The sequence below is a fragment of the Vicugna pacos genome, chromosome 6 (assembly GCF_048564905.1).
Source record: "Vicugna pacos chromosome 6, VicPac4, whole genome shotgun sequence".
In the NCBI taxonomy this organism is placed as follows: Eukaryota; Metazoa; Chordata; class Mammalia; order Artiodactyla; family Camelidae; genus Vicugna; species Vicugna pacos.
In genome coordinates, this window is record NC_132992.1 from 54,806,327 (window position 1) to 54,830,108 (window position 23,782).

Genomic DNA, 23,782 nt, shown 5'->3' on the forward strand with positions numbered 1-23,782 from the left:
CTAACAGAAAAGAAAGGCAGAAGAGGGAAGCAGAGGAGAGATAAGAGACAAGAGGTCATAAAGATTTGAGGACCAAGAAGAGCTGGACCTGCTCTTTCTGGCTTTGTGGAAGGGGCCACAATTCAAGAATTCAGGAGGCCTCTAGAAGCTGGCAGACAAGCCAGGGAGAGCCTCAGTTCTACAGACACACGGAACCCAATTCTACAAGGCAGAATTCTTTCTCAGAGTCTTCAGGAAAGAACAGAGCCTTGCTGACACATTAATTTTAGCCTTATAAAATTCTAAGCAGAGGACACAGCTAAGCCATGCTGTGCCCAGACTTTTCACCTCCAGAAACTGTGAGATAATAAATGTGTGTTTTTTTCAGCTGCTACATGTATGACAGGAATGGAAAACCCCCAGACTTTCTAATATGGAAGAGACTAAATGAAAAGAAAAAGAACAACTTAGGGAAACAGAGATAATGCAAAGAACAGAACACAACAAAACAAAAACCTCTTAATTACAATTCCCCCGAAAGATAAGGCAATGGCATCCATGAGAGATGAACAGGATATTAAAGGATAACCAGAGGTAAAAAACAGATCTTGGATATTAACAAGGGGGAGGAAAGATTCTTTCCACTTTTTTAGAAACTGTTTTCTTATGGCTTAACTTATATGAAGTCCACAACTCTTAAATCTATTAATACCTGGGTAACAAACATCCAGATAAAAATATAAAAACAGTGAAAATTAAAATTTGATAGCCACAATAAAAAAAAATCCAACAGAAGAGATATAAAGTCAGGTAAGATGATCAATCCAAGAACAATGTCTGACTAATTACTAGCAGCAAAGAGAAGAGAGAAAAAACATAGGGGAGGAATTAAGGCACACTACTATGAAATTTCAAACTGCAAGAAAAAAAAAGATCCTAAAACTTTCCAGAGAGAAAAGCAGGCTACAGAAAGGATGAAAATAAAGATTAAGAATACTATCAGGACTATAAATAATAACACTAGAAACTAAAACAACTGAACAATGACTTCCCAATTCTGAGGGGAAAATAATTTTCAACCCAACAATTCTATTAAAAGGCAAAATAAAGACATTTTCAAATATAACAATTTAAAATTTTACATCCCATTCACTTTTGATGATGGAGGATATACAGTTCACAAAGGAAAAATGAGGAAATCAACAATGAGGAAAATGCAAGGACCAAATATGAGAGAGAAGACATTTTCCTTGGATAATGGTGAAGGGAAGTTCTGTGGCTTTGACTACAGCATGACCTGGAAGCCACCTACTCCAGATTGGAGCAGGATGGAGGGACTTCAGAGTGTACCCAAGAAGAAAAAAAAAAAGGAAGGAGGGAGGAGATTATTATCAGATAATGCATTTGACAATGAAATGTATAGCTAAACTAGAATGCAGAAGAATCAGCAACAGAGCAGGTTGAAAACTAAGCAAATGGTAAACAAAAAGGCATATAAGACAGGAGAGGTAAAAGTATAAACTTTGATGTAGGAAGTAAAAGTATTTACCTTGTGAAAGTAATGCAAACAATAATACTGATTTAGTCAAAAATTGTAATAGTTAAAGGGGGGAAGTTGAATAAAAAGAAGTGAACAGGTATCTAAAACTGGTAAATCAAGAAGTAACAGTATAAGCACATTATTTAAATTACAGAACTAAAAGTTAGAAACAGTAGAAAAGTAGAAAGTGGTAGGGAATGTGCTTAGGAGCTGGAAAGAAATAGGATAGAAGAATGGTTTTATATTATACACCTTTTTAACTTAACTCTACATCTACTGCTTTGATTTAAAAAAAAAATTCAAAATCTTTCTACTTACTGTATTGTAAAGAATGAATTAGAAGGAACAAGAATGGATAAAGAAGACCATTTAGGAGGTGGCTAGGACAATCTAGGAGAGAGATGGTGGTGGTGTGGCCCATAGAGCAGTAAGGATGGTAGAGATAGAAAGATATGAAAAGATTCAAGCTGCATTTTAGAGGCAAAATGAACACTTCTAGGTCATTGATGAAATGTGTAGGTAAGAAAGAGAGTGGTGCTAAGAATGACTCCCACATTTCTAGTATGTGTTTCTGGGATGATGCTTTTACTGCTAATGGAGACTTCTGAGAGGCAGAGTGGGGAGGACGGAGCACAGAGATTTGGGAAGGAATACCATAAGCTCAGTTTTGAACATGTTCAATCTGAAATTTCTGTGAAAGAAATGGTTTTGTTATTATAAACAATGCTTCAATGAGCAAATGATGGCTTTCTAAAAAAGGTATATGGCTGCAAGAAAATCAAGCATAAATTATGAATGAAGGGTCTCAAGTAAGATACAGTAACAAGAATTTTACTTACCCTCCTATTTAAACAATAAGAAAAGGAAAAGAAAAGTAAGTTTTTCAGACAACAAGGGGCACATGACAGAAGAGAAAAACAACAGAATGAACTCTGAGCATAAGAGCTTACTGCCTAGAAGTGGGTCAGGGTGGGGAGCAGGCAGTTAGGTCTCGCTGAGTTGAGAGATGTGGGATGGAATCCAGGGAGGCCAAGATGGCCACAATTTGTGGTCAGAGTACCATAGAGAGGAGAGCTTCAGAGAGAGAGCAATTGTGAGAGAAGTCTTCCTAATACACACAATATTGAGAAGAATCCCCATAAGGAAATTAGCCCGAGACTGATGGTGGCTTTGGACCTGCCCTAACAAAGCTTAAAAGCAAGTTTCGAAAGGATCCAAATAATTCTAAGTAATCTGACTGGTGACCAGAAAAAAAGCCAACACTACTTAAAGGAATACAAAAAGAAATCCGGCCACGAACAATGTAAAATTAATAGACCCCTCCGTTCAATCAAAAATTACCAGACACAAAACAGGCAGGAAAGTATGATTCCTTCCCAGGAATACAGGAGGGGCAAAGAGTAACAGCAACAGAAATAACTACAATGATAGAATCAATAATCAAAGATATTAAAATAGCTATTATAAATACATTCCATATGTTTAAGAAAGGAGAGAAAAGCATAAAAATGATGAAAAACATAAAGATTTATATATTTTTAAAAGGCCAAAATCAAATTTCCACTGATGAAAAATACATCCAAAATGAAAAATACACTGGATGGGATTAACAGCAGATCAGCAGAAGAAAGATCAATGAACTTGAAGACAGCAATGGACACTATCCAAAACGAAGCACAGAGAATAAAGACTGAAAAGAGGAACAGAATATCAGTAACCTGTGCAAGAATCACAACTGGTCTAATGTACATGAAACCAGAGTCCAATAAAGGATGGGAGGTGTGGAAGGGACACCAAAAATTACCTATAGAACTTAGTGGTTAAAAATTACCCAAGTTTGATGAAAACCATAAACCTACAAATCTAAAACACAATGAACCTAGAATGGAATAAACTTAAAGAAAACCATGCCAGGACACATCAGAATTAAATGCTGAAAACCAAGATGAAAATAAATTCCTAAAAGCTTAACCAAGAAAACATTCAGAGGAACAAATAAAAGAGCCATAACAGACTTCTCTGAAATTAATGCAAACCAGAGGACAACAGAAAGACATCTGAAAATTATTGAAAGGAAGAAAAATTAGAATTCTCCAAACAGCTGCATTATCTTTCAAAAATGAAGGCAAAATTAAGATTTTTGTAGACAAAAGGTGAAAAACACCACCACCAGCAGGCCTGCACTATAAAAAGGCCATATCAAGTTCCTCAGATAGAAGAAAAAGGCTATCACATGGAAAATACCCTCACATGGAGCACTGAGAAATGATAAATGTGTGGGCAATTACAAAAGACCATTTTTCTTATTTTCTAATATTTTTAAAATTATTAAAGAAAGTTTTTTTAGGAGAGAGTAATAATATATGAGTTTTAGCATATTTTGAAAGTAACATATGACAATAGCACAAAGAGCAAGAAAGGAGAAATGGAACTATACCATTTTAAGATTATACTATGTGTGCAATGGTACACTATCTGAATACAGAATATGAATAAAGTTAAAGTCATATATTGTAAACCCTAGAATAACCACAAAAAAAGACAGAATAAAATTAGTAATAGCTAGTAAGTCACAGGTGAAGATAAAGTAATTGTAACAAACCTCCCTCAATCCAAAATAAAAGAGGCAACAAGGAAAAAAAAAAAAGGAACACACAGAAAATTAGAAATAAAATAAATACTATATAAAAAACAAATACCAAGATGGTAGATTTAAACTCAACCACACTGATAGTCACATTAAAATAAATGATCTCGGGGGAGGGTATAGCTCAGTGGTAGAGCACATGTTTAGCATGAGTGAGGTCCTGGGTCCAATCCCCAGTACCCCCACTGAAAAACCAAATAAATAAATAAACCTAATTACCTCCCTGCTGCAAAAAAAAAAAAAAAAAAAGTAAATGATCCAAACAGTTTACAAAAGCGTAGAGATTGTTAGAATAAAAAAGCAAGCCATAGCTGTATGCTGTTTACAAGAAATCTAATTTAAAGACAGACAGATTAAAAGAAACAAGACAGAAAAGGATAAATTATACTGATACTAATCAAAATATTACTATTATACCACTTTAATATCAGACAAGTTGTTTTTCTAAGCAAACAATGTTATCAAATATATAGAAGGTCATTTTATACTGATAACAGTAAATTCTTCAAGAGGACTTAACAATTCTAAATGTGTGCATGTACTAATAAGAACAATAATAAAGTAAAACTGGCAGATGTGAAAGCAGCAAGAAAAAATCAACAATTATTGAAGATTTCAACATCACTCTTTTATCAACCAACTTTATCTGTCATTTATAGGACATTCTCACCCAATGACAATACAATATATATTCCTTTCACATGCACATAGATAGTTCTGTATTCTTGGGATAAACTTAACTTGATCATGATGTTAATGTGTTAATGTCTTTTATATATTGCTGGACTCAATTTGCTTAAATTTTTGGTAAGGACTTTTATGTCTATGAATAAAAATCATTAAAGGGATCATAAACTGGTCTTCATCAAAATTAAAACTTCTGTTCTTCAAAAGATACAATGAAAAGGTAAACCACAGACAGAAGAAAATATCTGCAAAACATATGTCCAATAAATTTTCCATATCCAGAATATGCAAAAACTGCTTACAACTCAATAAAATGACAACTTTTTTTTAAAAGAGAGGCAAAGGATTCAAACAGATACTTTACCAAAGACACATGGATGGCAATTAAACACATGAAAAGATGTTCAATATCCTTAGCCATTAGGGTAATGCAAGTTGAAGCCACAAGGAGATATTACGCTACATCAACTAGAATAGCCAAAACTACAAAAGGCTTCTCCATTTCCTTCTAATTTTTATCTTTATAGAAAAAGTACTCTTTATTGTTATTCCTAAAAAAAACTTTTTGTATTAGAATCCCTATGTACACTTTAACTGATCTAAAATGAAATAAATTACCATTAAAATTTTTTTAAATCTATTTTTAAACATTGAGTTTCAGTTAAACCGAATTCTGTTCCATTACCATTGTTTGCTTCTCTATCCTTACCAAATATATTCTCCTTCACAAAAGTACAACAAAAAGAGAAAAAAGGTGAATCAATTAGTGTCTAATGCCACCAGACATACCTTAATGTCTAAGACTCAAATTACGTGTCCTATTGATATGAAATGGTAGCAAGCTCTAAACAGAATATAACCTTTCATAGTAGCTCTACATAATATGTCAATTTAAACTTTGCCATTTACTTTTTTTTTTTTTACATTTTTTTAAATTGAAAGATAGTTGATTTACAATGTTGTGTCACTTACTCTTAGTAAGGCTCTTCATTTGTAAAGCCTGCAAGTTAGAAACTATGTTACACAAAAGAACTTAGCATGCTTTGCCAGCAGTGTTTCTTTAAAAAAAAAAAAAAAGGAAAACCTCACTTAATCATTACATAGAAGTATTTTCTTAAGAGTTAAATTATAAAAGAAAACCTTCAGCAATCCCACTCCTGGGCATATATCCAGAGGGAACTCTAATTCGAAAAGATACACACACCCGAATGTTCACAGCAGCACTATTTACAATAACCAAGACATGGAAACAACCTAAATGTTCATCAACAGATGACTGGATAAAGAAGCTGTGATATATTTATACAATGGAATACTACTCAGCCATTAAAAAATGCCATTTGCAGCAACATGGACAGACCTGGAGATTGTCATTCTAAGTGAAGTAAGCCAGAAAGAGAAAGAAAAATACTACATATTACTTATATGTGGAATCTTAAAAAAAAAAAGCAAATGAACTTATTTACAAAACAGAAACAGACTCACAGACATAGAAAACAAATTTATGGTTACCAGAGGGGGAAGAGGGTGGGAAGAGATAAATTGGGAGTTCAAGACTTGCAGACACTACTATATATAAAATAGATAAACAACAAGTTTATACTGTATAGCACTGGGAACTAGATTCAATATCCTATAGTAATCTATAATGAAAAATATGAAAATGAATATGTGTATATGTATGACTGAACTATTATACTGTATACCAGAAACTGATACAATATTGTAAACTGACTATACTTCAATTAAAAATATATATTATAAAAGAAAACAAAGGTAATTGTTACCAAATAAAAAACTTGAAAAGCAATCTGCCAAAATTTATACAAGAAACAATCTGAATGGGCCTATATTTATTAAAGAAATGGAATCAATAATCAATCACCTTCCAAAACAGAAAGCATTAAGGCCAGATGGGTTTACTGGTGGATTCTACTGAACATTTTTTCTACTTTTACTGAGATACAATTGACATACAACAGTAAATTTAAGGTGTACAGCATAATGACTTGACTTACATATACTGCAAAATGACTACCACAGTAAGTTTAGTTAAAATCCATTATCTCATATAGATACAAAAAAAAAGTTTATTTTCCTTGTGTTAAAACTCTTAGGATCTACTCTCTTAACAACTTCCAAATAAACCATACAGCAATGTTAACTCCAGTCATCATGCTGTATACCACATCCCCAAGGACTTACGCACTTTGTAACTGGAAGTCTGTACCTTTTGACTGCCTTAATCCAATTCCTCAACCCTTCACCCTTGACTCTGGTAACCACAACTTGATCTCTTTTTCTGTGAGTCTGGATTTTTAATTGTTTTTAGATTCCACGTATAAGTGAGATAATACAGTATTTGTCCTTCTCTTTCTGATTTATTTCACTTAGCATAATGCCCTCAAGGTTCATCCATGTTGTCACAAATGGCAGGATTTCCTCCTATTTTATGGCTGAGTAATATTCCATCACACATACACCCACATACCCCCCACGTTTTCTTTTTCCATTCATCTGCTGATGAACACTTTGGTTGTTTCCATGTCTTGGCTATTGTAAATGCTACTGCTATGAACACAAGAGTGCAGACAATCTCTTCAACAGTGTTTTTTCATTTCCTTTGGATATAGTCCCAGAAGTGGAATTGCTCGCTCACAAGGTAGCTCTATTTTTAATTTTTTGCAGACCCTCCATACTGTTTTCCATAGTGGCTATACCAATTTACAATCCTATAAACAATGCACAAGGGTTCCCTTTTCTCCACATCCTCATCAGCACTTCTCTCTTCTTTTGATGACAGCCATTCTAACAAGTGTGAGATATACTTCATTGTAGTTTTGATTTATATTTCCCTAATGATTAACGATGTTGAGTAGCTTTTCATATACCTGTTGAGAATTTGTATATCTTCTTTGGAAAAATGTCTATTCAAGTCATTTGACCATTTTCCAATTGGATTATTTGGGGATTTTTATACTATTGAGCTGTATGAGCTCTTTATGTATTTTGGATATTAAATTCTTATCACATATACGTATTGCAAATGTTTTCCCCACTGAATAGGGTTTTTTTTTATTTTGTTGATCATTTCTTTTATTGTGCAGAAACTTTTTTTGTTTGCTGTAATCCCACTTTTTTTGTGTGTGTGCTTGTGCTTTAGGTGTTACATTCAGAAAAATCATTGCCAAAACCCATGTCAAGGAGTTTTCTTCCTTGACATTTAAGGAAGAAATTATACTAATTCTCTACAATCTCTTTCAAAAGACAGAAGCAGAGGGAATACTTCCTAATTCATTCTATGAGAGCAGCATTACTCTAATACCAAAATCAAACAAAGACATTGCAAGAAAACTACAGACCAGTATCTAAATGAACATAAATGCAAATATCTTTAACAAAGTATTAGCAAATCAAATCTAACAATGTATAAAAATAATTATACACCATGACCAAGTAGGATTTATGCCAAGTATGCAAGGTTGGTTCAACATCCAAAAATCAATATAACCTATCACATCAAAAGGCTGAAGAAAAATCACATAATCAAATCAATAGATATATAAAAAAAGCATAACTAAATCCAACACTCATTCATGATAAAAACTCAGTAAAACAGAATAGAGGGGAACACTTCCTCAACTTGATTGACCAAAAACGTTCAGCTAATAACATACATAATGGTGACAAAGCTTTCCCACTAAAATCGGTAACAAGGCAAGGATGTCCTCTCTTAACAGTGCTTTTCAATATTGAACTGGAGGTCCTAGCTGATGCAGTAAGACAAGAAAAGGAAATAAAAGGTGTACAGGTTGGGAAGGAAATAAACTGTCTCTTCCAGATAGCATGATCATCTCTGTAGAAAAATCCAAAAGAACTGACAAAAACTCCTGGAACACATAAACAATTATATCAAGGTTGCAGGATAAAAGGTTAATATACAAAAGTAAATGGCTTTCCAGCAGTAAACATGTAGAATTTGAAATGTAAAACAACACTATTTATATTAGCACCAAAAAAATAAAATACTTAGGTATATAAATCTAACAAAATATATACAGGATCTATATAAGAAGAACTATAAAACTGTGATGAAAGAAATAAGTGGAGAGATGTTCCATGCGCATGGACAGGAAGACTCAAATCTGTCAAGATGTCAGTTCCTCTCAACTTGATCTATAGATTCAATACCATCCCAATCAAAATCTTAGCAAGCGATTTTATGGATATTGACTAAACTAATTCTAAAGTTTACATGGAAAGGCAAAAGACCCAGAATATCCAACACAATATCGAAGGAGAACGAAGCTGGAGGATTGATGCTATCTGACTTCAAGACTTACTGTAAAAAGCTACAGTGAGGGGAAGGTATAGCTCAAGCGGTAGAGCACATGCTCCACATGCACGAGGTCTCAGGTTCAATCCCTAGCACCAACTCCAAATAGAAATAAATGAATAAACCCAATTACTACCCCCTCATACAAACACAAAGAAACTACAAGACAAGGTGGTACTGGCTAAAGAATAGCAAATAAATCAATGGAACAGAACACAGCCCAGAAAGAGACCTACATAAATGTAGTCAATTGATCTTTGACAAAGGAGTAAAGGCAACACAATGAAGAAAAGATAATTTTTCAATAAACAGTGCTATAACAACTGGACTTCCACATGTAAAAAAATGAATCTAGACCCAGAACATACATCCTTCACAAAATTAACTCAAAATGGATCACAGACCTAAATGTAAACTATAAAAACCCCTAGAAGATAATACAGAAAAAAACCTAGATGAACTTGGGTTTGGCAGGGACTTTTTAGATATAATAACAAAAGCATGATCCATGTAAGAAGTAATTGATAAATTAGACTTTATTAAAATTAAAAGTTTCTGCTCTGTGAAAGAAACTGTCAAAGATAATAAAAAGATAAGCCAATGACAGTGATAAAATATTTGCAAAAGACATATCTGATAAAAGACTATTACCCAAAATATACAAAGAACTCTTAAAACTCAACAATAAAAAACAAAAAAACCTGATTAAGAAATAGGCAAAAGACTTTTAACACTTCACCCAGGAAGATGTATCAGACGGCAAATGAGTGTGAAAAAGATATTCCACATCACGTCACCACAGAAATGCAGATTAAAGTAATGCTTATAACACTACACATCTATCAGAATGGCCACAATACAGAACACTGACACCACCAAATGTTGGTGAGGATTGAGAGCAACAAGAATTCTCATTCACTGATGGATACAAATGCAAAATGGTGCAGCTATTTTGGAAGACAGTTCAGTGGTTTCCTACAAAACTTAGCATATTCTTACCGTATGATCCAGCAATCACACTCCTTAGTATTAACTAAAACGAGTCATAGATGTAGTTCACAAAAAACCTGCACATGAATGTTTATAGCAGCTTTATTTACAACTGCAAAACGTAGAAACAACTAAGATATCGGTCGCTAATGGAGTGGATAAATAAACTATGGCACATCCAGACGACAAGGTATTAATTCAGCGCTAAAAAGAAATGAGCCATCAAGCCATGAAAAGACATGAAGGAAGTTTAAGTGTATATTACTAAGTGAAAGAAGCCAATGTGAAAAGGCTACATGTTGTAAGATCTCAATTGTATGACACTGTTTAAAAGCAAAACCATAGAGACAGTAAAGAGATTAGCAGTTGCCAGGAGTTGGTAGGGAAGGGATGAAAAGCCAGAATACAGAAGATTTTTCGGGCAGTGAACTAATCTATGTGATATTATAATGATGGATAGTTATTACACATTTGTCCCAAACCCAAAGACTGTACAATATCAAGAGGAAGCCCTAATGTAAGCCATGGAGTCAGGATGATAATGATGTGTCAATGAAGAGTTTATCATGTACAACGAATGTCCAGCTCTGGTGTGGGATGTTGATAGTTGGGGAGGTTGTATGTGTGGGAATGGGGGTATATGAGAACATTCTGTATTTTTTGTTCAATTTTGCTGTGACCCTAAAACTGCTCTTAAAAAAGTTTATTACTTAAAAATAATTGATAAATGATATAAACAGGTAATTCAAGAAAGAAACTGAAATGGCCAATAAAGACAAAAAACACAGTTAACTTCATAAACTAAAATGAAATACTGCTTTTTTTCACTTAGAGAAGCAAATACTAAAAACTGACATTTAAGTGTTAGTGATGACTTAGGGCGATGGGTTTTCACATATTGCTGGCTGGAATGTAAACTGGTATAACCTCTTGGGAGAGCAATTTGACAGTATCTGAAATGAATTATGTGTACACTTAAAATGCAGCAATTCTTTTTTTTTAATTGGAAGTATAGTTGATTTACAATGTTGTGCTAATTTCTGTTGTACAACAGTGATTCATATATATTATATACTTTTTCATAATTCTTTTTTATTATAGGACATAACAAGGTCTTGAATACAGCTCCCTGTAGGAACTACAGTATGACCTTGTTGTTTATCTATTTTTATATATAGTAGTTAGTATCTACAAATCCTGAACTCCCAATTTATCCCTCTCCACTCTTCCCCCCTCATAACCGTAAGTTTGTTTTCTGTGAGTCTGTCTGTTTTGTAAATGAGTCAATCTCAAAAGGCTACATTTGTGTCTGTTTTTTTTTTCCCACTTCAAATCACTTGTCTTGCTTTTTCTTTTTCTTTTCTTTTCTTTCTCCTTCTGGCTTACTTCACTTAATATGACGATCTCCAAGTCCATCCATGTTGCTGCAAATGGCATTATTTTATCCTTTTTATGACTGAGTAGTATTTCATTGTATTCATATGCCACATTTCTTTATCCATTCATCTGTCAATGGACATTTAGGCTGCTTCCATGTCTTGACTATTGTAAACAGTGCTACTGTGAACACTGGAGTGCATGTATCTTTTCAAACGAGTTTCCTCTAGATATATGCCCAGAAGTGGGATTGCTGGTCATAGTGTTGAGGATTTTTGTATCTATGTTCATCAAAGATACTGGCCTGTAATTTTCTTTTTTGGTAGTGTCTTTGGTTTTGGTTATCAGGGTGATAGTGGCTTCATAGAATGAGTTTGGGAGTATTCCCTCCTTTTCAGTCTTTTTTAAGAGTTTGAGAAGGATTGGTCTGAGTTCTTCATGTTTGGTAGAATTCACCAGTGAAGCCATCTGGTCCTGGACTTTTATTCGTACAGAGTTTTTAAATTACTGATTCTGCTTCACTTCTAGTGACTGGTCTGTTCAAATGATCTATTTCTTCTTCATTCAGTTTTGGTGGACTGTATGTTTCTAGAAAACTTGTCCATTTCTTCTAGGTTGTCCAATTTGTTGCCATATAGTTGTTCATAGTATTCTCTTATGGTTTTTTGATATTTCTGTGGTGTTGGCTATAATTTCTCCTCTTTCATTTCTTACTTTGTTTGTTTATGTCCTCTCTCTTCTTGGTAAGCCTGGCCAGAAGTTTGTTGATTTTGTTTATTCTTTCAAAAAAAATTAGCTCTTGGCTTTATTAATTTTTTTCCTGTCTTTTAAAGTCTTTATTTCCTCCTTGATCATTATACTTTCTTTCCTTCTGCTGACTTTAGGTTTCGTTTGTTCTTTTTTTCTGATTCTTTTAGGTGGTAGGTTAGGTTGTTTACTTAAGATTGTTCTTGTTTTCTGAGGAAGGCCTGTATCACTATTAACTTCCCTCTTAGGACTGTTTTTGCTGCATCCCATAGATTTTGTGCAGTTGTGCTTTCACTGTCATTTTTCTCAAGGTATTTTTAAATTTTCTCTTTGATTTCATCTTTGACCCACTAATTTTTTAGTAGCATGTTGTTTAGTCTCCATGCAGTCATTTTTTTCTTTCTGTGGTTAATTTCTAGTAAAACACAGTAATTCTACTTTCTACTTCCACATAAACATGAAAGAGAAATTCCTCCATACGTGTACAAAATGGCATAAGAAGATACTGTTACAGCAATTGCAGTAACTTACTTTGGTTTTGGATATATATACTCACAGATATGGGTACATGTATGTGCATGTATGTGTGTGTATTTACATATTTTCAGACGTACTGGAAGGATACACACTAACCTTATGACAGCAGAAGCTTGGTGAAGGGAAATTAGAGGAGAATGTGAATCAAGAACTTTACCTCTATTATTCTGACTTTTAAAAAAGTTTAGTAAAATGACAAAATATCAGCTACTAATTCTAGGTAACAGAGTTTAGGTAACTGTTATATAATTTTTTGTATTTTTCTGTATATTAATTTTTTTCTTAAAAATTCCATTAAACATAAAAAAACCTTATAACTTGAGCCATTAGATCAAAACAGTAACATCCAGTATTGCCCGCAAATCTACGCCACAACAGAGCTATGTACTCATGATGATGACAATGGTTCACATTTTCTCTGACGGTTGAATACTTCCTGTCATACAACAGAACTGGGTCAGCCAAAAGTAATCCACATCTCATTTCAGAAAACATAAACAAAATTGCTACAAGAGTGTTCAAACTGTAGGCTAGTTAAGGAAGACAACACTCATGGTCATTTCCTTAGGAGCTGTGTCAGGCCTTCAGTTAAGGAAGTGACACAATCTACCTGAATCACTAAAATCAAATACTGATTTACGTGATGGAAACACTACAACAGCTACATCCCTCTGAAAATAATGCCTGTTTTCTTCTACTTTCCATAAAAATACAGTCATCAGAAATAATAGTAAATAGATCAAATACTTCTAGTAAGGAAAGTTCTCTACTGGACTCTTCCTGTTCCACTTTAACTCAACATTTTTTTATCTTAAAGTAATATAAAAACTTTGACGAATTCAGTAAAAGTTTCATATGCACACAAACACAGACAGCCCACCCCAATCCCCACTCCTTGAGATAAGCTAAATGTCAGTCATCAGACATATACACACCACACAACTCACAGTTACATGATAAATTTATATAATACTTACTGAAAGTCTTACAGATGTCGGAAACAGCTTTGAAGACTCTATCAGAGAAATTCACTTTCACCTTCACATACTTCATGTTGGGGAGTTGCAGGCGGAGCAGTTTGTGCTGGGGGGTGAACTGAAGCTTAGCATCAGCCTGAATGCCATACTTATCTAAGGTCCAATGTGTCTTAAGAAGCCAAGTTCTCTTCTTTTCCCACCAGAGAGCATGGTCAGACCAATCTTTTTTCACATCTATTAAAAAACAAACAAACAAAACACTTAAAAATCAGCAAGATTACCTTAAGAGAAATTATAAGCAGAAAACTAAGTAACAGGGTAGTTAATATAAACAGTTCATTAAATATGAAGTGCCTGTTATATGACAGATACAAAAGAAATACTAAACAGCTGAGGAAGCACACTCTGCCCTTGAAAGCCGATATACAAGGTAGCTGAGGGCAGAACACACAGGGTAACTAATAATGCTTATATTTGGAGACACGAATGACAGAGTCAGTACTCTCTGGAGGCATTCAGAGAACAAAGAGAACTCTGGGGATGGCAAATAGAAGGATTACCAATGAGGTAAAGTTGGTGAGTTCTGAGCCGAGCCTTGAGGAATGGACAATATTCTGATGGTAAAGTTGATGAGAAGGCTGAGTTTGTGAGGCTGCAAAGCATGTTGAGGTTAAGGAGTGGTGAAAAGTAAGGTGGAACCAAAGTGAACAAAAACTAATATCCTAGGTAAAGAAGAGACTGGAAGAGAAAACATCCACGAGTAACACTTACTAACTTAAGAACTATGTTCAATATCTTGTAATAGCCTTTAATGAAAAAAAAAATGAAAACGAATGTATGTATGTATATGCATGAATGGGACATTGTGCACACCAGAAACTGACACATTATAACTGATGGTACTTCAATAATTAATTAGTCAATTAATTAATAAGAGAAAACAAAAACCAAAAAACTACATCCCAACCATACAACCCAAATACCATCCAAGAAAAATAACTTTTAAGTCACACTGTCCAACTTTTTTTTACCAATATATTTTGGTACAAGTATAAGAGAAAACATTAATATCTGTTAAACTATTTAACATCCTTATATAATTTAATTAAACAAAGAGTATAATTTACACAAGATTTGGTTACCCCCAGATAAGGTAGATCGTTAATAGACTTGCAAAATAAAATCCAAGTTCAGCTAGTTCTTAAAGTAGCAATAGAAGTAAAGACTTTTGGGATCAATTATATGTTAAACTAAGAAACAAAAATGAGGACATGATATTTATGATACCTAAACAAAAGAAAAATGGCCAAAGTCTTCCAGGGGAAGAAAGTAAAAATGAAACTATTATCATGTTTCTGATAGAAAGCCCATTTTAATACAGGTTTAAAAAGAGTTGGTCAACTTTAAGAAGATAAATTTAAAAGTATATACTAATCTGAAATTTTTTTTTTTAGCACAACTTGGCTACATGAACGCCTCAGGTAGTAAAAAGTCAAATTATCACAGTGATTATATGCAATACCTTCTATAATCTTAAAATTTACTTAAAACAATTAGCATCTCATTATTATGGAAGAAACACATCAGAAGTGGGAAAAAGATGTTCAATTCTCCAGACACTAAAAAAAATTTTTTTAATCAGTAAGTAACAGGAGAACTGTAATTATTTATAATTATATTGCCATTCTGAAATTTTAGTATTTGTTTTGGGAAAGCCCAGTCAATTATGTTACTTAAGTTTGGCTGCAGAAATACATATTTTACAACTACTTAATTGTGACACAATGTATGTAAGTACTCTGCGTTTTAAATTATTTTCCAGCACAGGATGTATCAACTAACTTTTAGAAACAGTAAATCTGATCTAGCTCATAGGAAGACAACCAAGATTAGAACCTTTTTATATACTATGAGGTAAATGGTCACACATGTTACAGATGGTTTAACCTTCTCCTTCAGGAATAAAGAACCCAAGGCATGAAAAGACAATTTGCAAAGAATGACAGTAACCAAGCAGAGTAATGCTGAGCTGAACTGAATTAACGGTAGGTAGGTATCTAACGCTTTCTTCCCCATACCTCAGTCCATTCCACTTCTGCTGGCAATGTCAACCGTTAAGAAAACTAGAATACGTATTCCCGGTGGGGTAGGACGGGGGAGCTGTACACTACTATATATATAGTTCTGTAAACACTGATTTAAATCTTTTGGGTTTCCTTTGACTTAAATCAAATGATGATCCTGAAATAAGAACTTTGGTGAAAGTAGCTTATTTGTGGGAGAGGAGATCCCAGGAAGCACATCTGAGGGAATCAGGAAAAGTGAAACAGAGGGAGGAAAGTCTTTTAAGGATTCATTACCTGCTGTGGATAACTGGAGTTCAGTCCTGTGAGACCCTCTGAGGAATCATGCAGAACACGCCTTAAAATTATCCCAGGAAGGAAAGAGAAAGCTGGGCTATTTATCCAGCTCCTAGGGCCATTAAATTCCCAGCACTTCCCAGCTGCCATGCCTGGGGCTGGCGGCCCTGCACTCTGGCAGTTAAATCACAAAGCCCCAAATATTTACTATATGAACTTTTCACAGGAAGATCTTGTAGGCTCCAATCCAATAAAACCTCAACTTTCCATCAATTAGGCTACAAACACTGACCTCAGAAACAGGTACTTCCTGTGATCTTCATTTTTAAAATCTAACCCTCTCCATCAATTCCACCTTGGTTTTTTACACCAAAGGAAGAGCCCCCCAACTGCATCCAGCAAGAATAAACATAGACAAGAAGGACATATAATCCAAAGATTATGTATACCTTATGAATAGTTTGTTTACCCACAGAAAGAGAGAAAAATCTCTTATTGACTGGCAACACTGGTAAGACCAGTCTTTTTTACTCACAGAAAATAGCGGATAAGTAGCAATATAGGAGAGAAAAAATACCCCAAATAAAAGCTAAAACAGGACATGAGAAAAGACCTGAAGTGTCAATAGTGCATATGCCAAGAGATAAAAAACAGAGGAAAGGAGGCATTCTGACAGCAAAAGAAGTAATCAGTGTTGGAAGATGGAGTGGTTCACCTATGGGAGGCCTGTAACATCTGTTCAAATAGAGTAACTTTTGGTAGCATTCTCAAATTATAAGGTAATCACTACTACAGAACAAGAACAAATAATACCTATAAAATATTCATTAATTCTGCAGATTTCTACTGAACATTTACTGTGTGCCAGAAGGCACTGTTCTAAGTGCTAGAGAAGAACAAAGTGATGAGAAGAACAAAGTTCCAGCATCTTTGAAGCAGGCCAGTATGACTGATACTGAGACGAGGACGTGAAGCATTAAAGAGCTAGACAGAAGCCTTACACATCATAAAGTTGTCTGCTTTTATTGTGAGTATGAGAGAGGCCACTAGAGCAGTGGTTTTCAGCCTGTTTGGCATTAGAATTATCTGAGCAACTTTTCAAATATACTAATGCCTGGACTCAGCCCAAACCATTCTGAGAGTGGGTCTAGAAAATGATTTTAAGCAGGGTAGTGATTCTGATTTCAAAAGCATCACCAGTAATTCTGAAGAAATGCAGGGGGCAGGGGTGTGCATGAGTGAAATTCAGAGGCTATACAAGAAGTTAACGTGGGAGTGGACAGGATGAAAGTATGAATTACAATGGTTGGGCAGTGAGGTATTAGAAATAAGGAATACGGACAACTTTTCCTGAGTATTTTGTTATAGAGGGGAGCAGAATAATGGATGGTAGGTGAACAGAGAGGGGATGGCAAGTCCAAGAAGTATTTTCAGTTTTGTTTTTAAGAAGGGAAAGCTATATTCAGCGTTATTTACATAGTGACTAGCCTATAAAGCTTAAAACACATTTCCAATTATTATCCTTCTTTAATTTGATCACCCCTCTGCAGAGAGTCACTCTATCACAATATCATTTCAAACTTTTGAGAGACTTGATTGAGCTCTCTTAAATATACAAGGCAGTGATTTTCCCACCTACTAGAAAATCTTTTTTTTTTCTTTTGGTTCTGGCTTTGTATTATACTAGGTATCTTATTTTGAAACTAATAACACAGCTGGCTCCATGAGGGATATCACAAGGATATATTTATTCTATTCAGAAGTAGCAAAAACAATATTACACTGACCAAAATCCTGAGAAAGATGATATACCAATTGAGAATAATTCATCAAGGTAAACGTAAGAGTCAACTGTACATCAGAACTACTTAACTACACAATTTGTGTGTGCGTGTGTGTGTGTGTAAAGCTGTGTATCTCAATGCAACGGCTCTTGAAAGTACTTAAGTTATCTGGTGTATTACAGCATCACTGGTCTCTATGGGGCAAATTAAAACAAAAACACACTATGCAACTGTAACTTGTAGAAACACAATGTGCACAACAGTGGATTTCAGATAGCAACACACACTTTTATTTCTCTAGTGGAATGAGTGTAGAAACACTGTGCTGGACTTTAAAAGAAAAATAGACATCTATAAGTAATTAGGAGTAGTGGCAAGCAAAACAAATTCTGTTTCTGGATTTTGAAAAGCAACATACCACAAATACAAACTTTCTCAGAGAGAAAAACTAAGGGGGAAAAGGTTATACTATTTTGAAATAATTCTTTTTTTTCCTTCTTTGGGGAAGAAATAAAGGGACTTCATTATTTATTTTTAAATTTAGCCTGTTCAGTAATTTTTTAGAAGAACTACTTAGATTATGGCTTAATATACCTAACAAAGGTTTTACTTCTTTAATAAAACTTGGTAGGGAAATAAACATTTGCCAGGATTCTGGGAAGAATTTTTCCTGTATGGCCTACCTTATTTAATAGATCCAATCAAACTGTGCTCTGCTACACATAAAAATAACAATACCTGACAGGCACTCAAATTCATATCATTAAAACTGCAAGTGAATAAAACGTTAGTTGTATCAATAAAAATCTCCTCCCATGACTGTAACAGAATGTTCTTCCAATTCAAGAAGTGGCTACATATTTATTCTACAAAGATATCATATGTGTATTTTAAGCAACAGAAGACTTAGAGTATACAAATATTGGTGGCTGAGAATACAACTAGCGTTTATTCTACCAAATGGCTTTTACTATCACAGTGTTCACCCACTTCATTAGACACAAAAGGAAAACAAATATTTCAGCAGAGAAAATATTATGCCCCGTTATGCAATGGCAGCCAGCTTATACTATAGAAAATATGAGCACAGAGAAAAAGGATACACTACTGATAACAGCGGGAAATTCAATCTTTTCCTAAAAGGATCACCAATTTCTACTAGACCATTCTGATACGGGCTTCTAAAATGAAAGCATTTGATTTCATTAAAATTTTTTAGTTCTATAAAAAGTCAAGAAAATGCTAAATAGAAAGCTAACCAAATAACTTACATTTTCTTAAGTACCCACATTTTAAAAATAAGTAACTCATTAGTAACAGTTTGAAATGAACAGGAGATAAGATGTTACTCTTAAGTGGATTAGCCTTCTAGTTGCATAGTTAAGAAATAATACTCAGGAAGGAAGGAAATGCAAAATTATTTGGCACTCTCATAACTTCCATAAACCCAGAGCAAAGTTTATACTATTTTAAAAAGGCACCATTTCATTTAAAATTTTAAGTACAGAGATGGTTTCTGGGCACATGTCTTGTTTTTGGCAAATGGCTATTTCTGTATTTTGCTAACATTGTTAACACTTTCTGCTGTTTCCTTTTGTTTTAGGATCCTCTTGAGCCCCAAAATAGATATTATAACTATTACCATATTCAAGAGTTTAGCCTGTCTTTACTGATGGTAAAGACCACGGCAATCCTAATGTGCAAAGCTACTAAGCAGCTGGTTCTGACACTGCTGCACGCAAGCCATGCCAACTGATAACACCACAGGCCAGTGGCCTCCGGGCCTCCAAATAAGACTTTCAAACTACTCCTCCATCATGCCATTAGCTATACCACCTAGCCACTCATCTACCAAACTTGGAAGGCTTTCCCTGCTTCATTTCAAACCAGGCAGATTGAAACAATTACTATACATTTATGGACAACAGGATCCTAGGTAGCACCAGGCAATTCTACCACGTTTCTTCTGTCCTCTACTGCACTGCAAACTTCTCAACCTTCCCCAAACTCCTGAGTATCCTCCCTTCTCTCAATAGACAACCATGGATTCTACTTCAGAATATAGAGAAGCCATCAGGTTGGAACTATTTCACCCCCATGCCAACCAAATCTACAAACCTTCCTGCATTTGTACCTGTACCAGTCTCCTGCCTTAGTGTTATGATGAAAGAAATGTCTCTCCCTATTTAACTGAAACCAATCCTGCTACCCATGCTCTACTGCCTTTCTCACCTTCCAAGAACCATGTGCTTCTTACTCTGGCTCCCAGATATCTCATCCATTCCAGCGGCTTTAAAAGGCATCTATATACTCACCGTCCTGATTTTTACTTCCAGCCCAACCTTGTGCTTAGAGCACCAGCTCATACATCTTAATGATTATCCCACATCTCCACCTGGATGTCTCACAGGCATCCAAAATTAATATATCCAAAACTTAACCCAATTTTCTCCTATCCATACTCTTATTAAATAGCCCTAACCATCAATCCAGTTGCTCAAACCAGAAATTTAAAAGTAATGAATTCTTCTCTTTCTTCTATTCCCCACATTTAACAGCAAGCCCCTCAGTTCTACTTTCCAAAATCTCCACTTCAGGCTCCACTGGCATCACCCTATTCCAGGTCATCATCTCTAACACTGACTACTGCAACAGCCTCCCAACTGGTATCCATGATTCCATTCAGCACTTTCACACAACAGCCAGAGTGATCTATTTAACACATTCATGTCATTCCCCTGCTGGAAATTTTACTTAGGAAAAAAATCCAAATGCCTTACACAGCCCCACACAACATGACCCATCTGTTCCTCCACATTTATCCTGTGCTACCTGCTGCGCTTTCTCTGTTTCAGCCACACTTGCCTTCTTTCTATAACAAAAACTATCTAGTAAGTAAGCTCTTTCTTGCCTCAGTGGTTGTGCTCGTGCCATTTCATCTGAGTGTCTAATTCCCTCTCGTCTTTCAAATTGTTTAAATCCCATGTTCTCAGAGAACCCTTTCTCAAGCACCCTAAGATGAGACCTCCAATGTCCTATGTCTCTCCATTATCCTGCATTTTAGTACACTGTAATGTCACTTACCAAAATTTGTTTGTTGTTCCTGGGATGGGAAAGTATCTTTCTTCCCTACTAAACACTGAGAAGACAAGGACAATGCCTATTTTAATCATCATTCTAGCACACTGCACAGATGACTGGCACACATTTGATAAATGAATGAATCCTCACATTGAAAATTTTAAAGATCCTTCATTACTTCAAGAAAACATTAATCCCAACAAGGAAATCATTCTTAAACCATCAAGAAAAATAATATATAGGATTTATTAATTTAGTTGTAGGTTTTAAAAATCCACTTTATCTTCTTCAACTTCAGAAGAGTTTTAGCCTCTGCTTCCTCTCCAATTTCTGAAACAAACATACAACTCTTCTAATGTTTCTAATGAGATGTTATTGCCAGTAATGCGTAAAGACAGGGTCTATAAGTAAAATTAATGCTTCAATAAGTTTTAAAAATTATCTCTATAATGTTATCCCTAATGTTTATTGAACTGTAAAGGATATTAAATATTAATTTTAATTTTCAACTACATAATCTTTTGTTCTTAAGAACTTTTTACTCTCACTCTTTCAGGTCTCTCTCCTCCCAAACTCTTTAATTTCAGAGATGAGGGGGCTGAGGATGCCCCTTCCTTGCTTTTAGGATGTACCCTCTTGTTCTTGTCTTTTTAATCACTTGGACCTTCAAAAAAGGAAAGAGGCAAAGTGGATGAAATGTTGCTCTTCAGGTACACAATCAATACACGAATTAATGAACATGTTCCAAGGACCAACCCTATATGCCAGACACTAAGCTAGGCCATGGGAATATAAAATTACATAAGAATTCCCATCCTGGAGGTGCTTTTGGTCCAAGTGAGGGACAGACAAATATAATGAGCTAAAAAGATAAAAGAATAAAATGCAACAGGAGCAAACAACTCTAAATGTGATAGACCAATTAGGCTCTGAAGAAGAGGTAACATTTTACCTGGGTCTTAAGAATTTGGGCATTTTAACATGTGCTAAGAGTAAAGTATCCTACAGACAGTGAAAGTTCTCAATCAGATTGTTCTACGAAAGTAATTTTGATGGGATTACGGATAATGAATCAGAAAAAGGAAGGACTTGGCAGCAAGAAATTTACTGCAATATTCTGGGAGTAGGGCCTGACCCCAGGCAGAAGCCGATGAGAAGGACCCAAATATGAGGGACAGGTCTAAATTAGAATCACACATCTTAATGTTACTAACTACAGATGAGAGAAAACAGCTGGACGGTGAAGAGGAAAGCTAGAAAGTCCTGGCTTGAGAATCAAATGGATGATAGTAATAGCACTAAGGTTTGTTTACTGAACATTTAGTATGTACCAGCACTTAACATACTCCTATTTAATTCTCATAAAAATGCTAAGTAGTAAATGCTACTGTAATTTGTTTTAGAGATGAGAAAGCCAAAGACAGGAGTCATATAACTTGACCAAAGGTCAAATTGCTAGTGTGCACGGACATTAGAATCTGAATCCGGATCAGTGTGATTTCAGAAGTGGCATTCTTAAGTAACACTCCATTAACCACGATAAAGTTATTCAGAAAAGAAGCAGGTTTAGACACATTGACTTTGAGGACAAAGAATTCATTTACACTTCACAGTAAAACCTTGATAATTATCCTGAATATTTCTATAGGAAATAGGTATTTAGGAGTGAGAAAGAAGACAGACTGGACACCTACAGTGTGGGAAAGAGATTATTATATAAAGTGGAAATACCAGGTCTTGCCGGAGGGACCAATAAGCAATGAGAAGTGAAATATGGGGACTGTATTTCCTTCCTGCCCTTCCTTAACTTGGCACCTGCCTTTCCTACCGCACAGCTGAGTGGCCTGGGCTGGTAAGAAGACTATTGTGGGGAAGATTTCAAGCAATCCTGAAGGCAAACAGCTGCAGCAGGGAGCAAAATTCTGGTGAGAGTTTCAACAAACCTTCCCTAAGTCTGACATCACCGGATCTTACTGTAACTTGCTTATTAGTTTGTGCCTTTCCCCTGCCAGCATCACAGGGGTGCTTACGAAAGCTCATGTAAACTGGGAACTGAAAAGGTCCTTGGAAATCCATCCAATCTAAATTCTTCCTGCAAATAAGGAAAACAGGCCCAGTGCGGTCAGTAACTTGGTTGAGGGCCCTACAGTTCCTCAGTGGCAAAGAAATCAGAATCCAGTTCTAATATAAGTATCTAATTGACATGTCAACTCAATAGTCGGCATAAAAAAAAATGGGTTCAGACTAAATTCATACTCACTCAGTTCTGCCCAAGGTAAACAAACGCTGCCTCCCAGGCACAGAGAAACCTTTACATCAGAGACTGCTATTTCATTAAGGTCCCAAAGAGCTATGGTGAAACAGTCACTCAAACCACTCCTTCTCTCTGTTCCAATACTGCCCATACACTGGAATGCCGATTTATTTATATATAATGGACTCCATCCCCCACCATACACCAAGAACCTAACTGACTCAAGATACATCCTAAGAAAGATAAGGTATTTCACCAGATAATTAAGGACTGAACCATGGAAACTGTGGAATTTAAGTGAAGGCTGGTTTCAGGAGGCTCTGCCTGGAACCAGCCAACACTACACAAGTCTCTCATCAGTTCACTAACAAAAAAACAAATGTGATGGGAATGTTTATATTATACAGGTCTTTAACTAATTTAATAATGGCAGCTATAGACAATAAAACTCAAAAGTTATAGCTGGTAGCTGTTTAACTATTTGAA

At 35.1% G+C, this 23,782-nt stretch overlaps 1 protein-coding gene across 2 annotated transcripts in view; it reads right to left on the reverse strand.

The window, feature by feature from the left end:
* The window catches only part of FERMT2 (FERM domain containing kindlin 2), a 73,376-nt gene that overhangs the window by 34,112 nt on the left and 15,482 nt on the right, over nt 1–23,782 (reverse strand). For both annotated transcript variants that reach the window (XM_072963079.1, XM_072963080.1), the window contains exon 3: nt 13,818–14,051. In XM_072963079.1, coding sequence (XP_072819180.1) covers nt 13,818–14,051 — 234 coding nt within the window. The remainder of the gene's footprint in view (nt 1–13,817; nt 14,052–23,782) is intronic.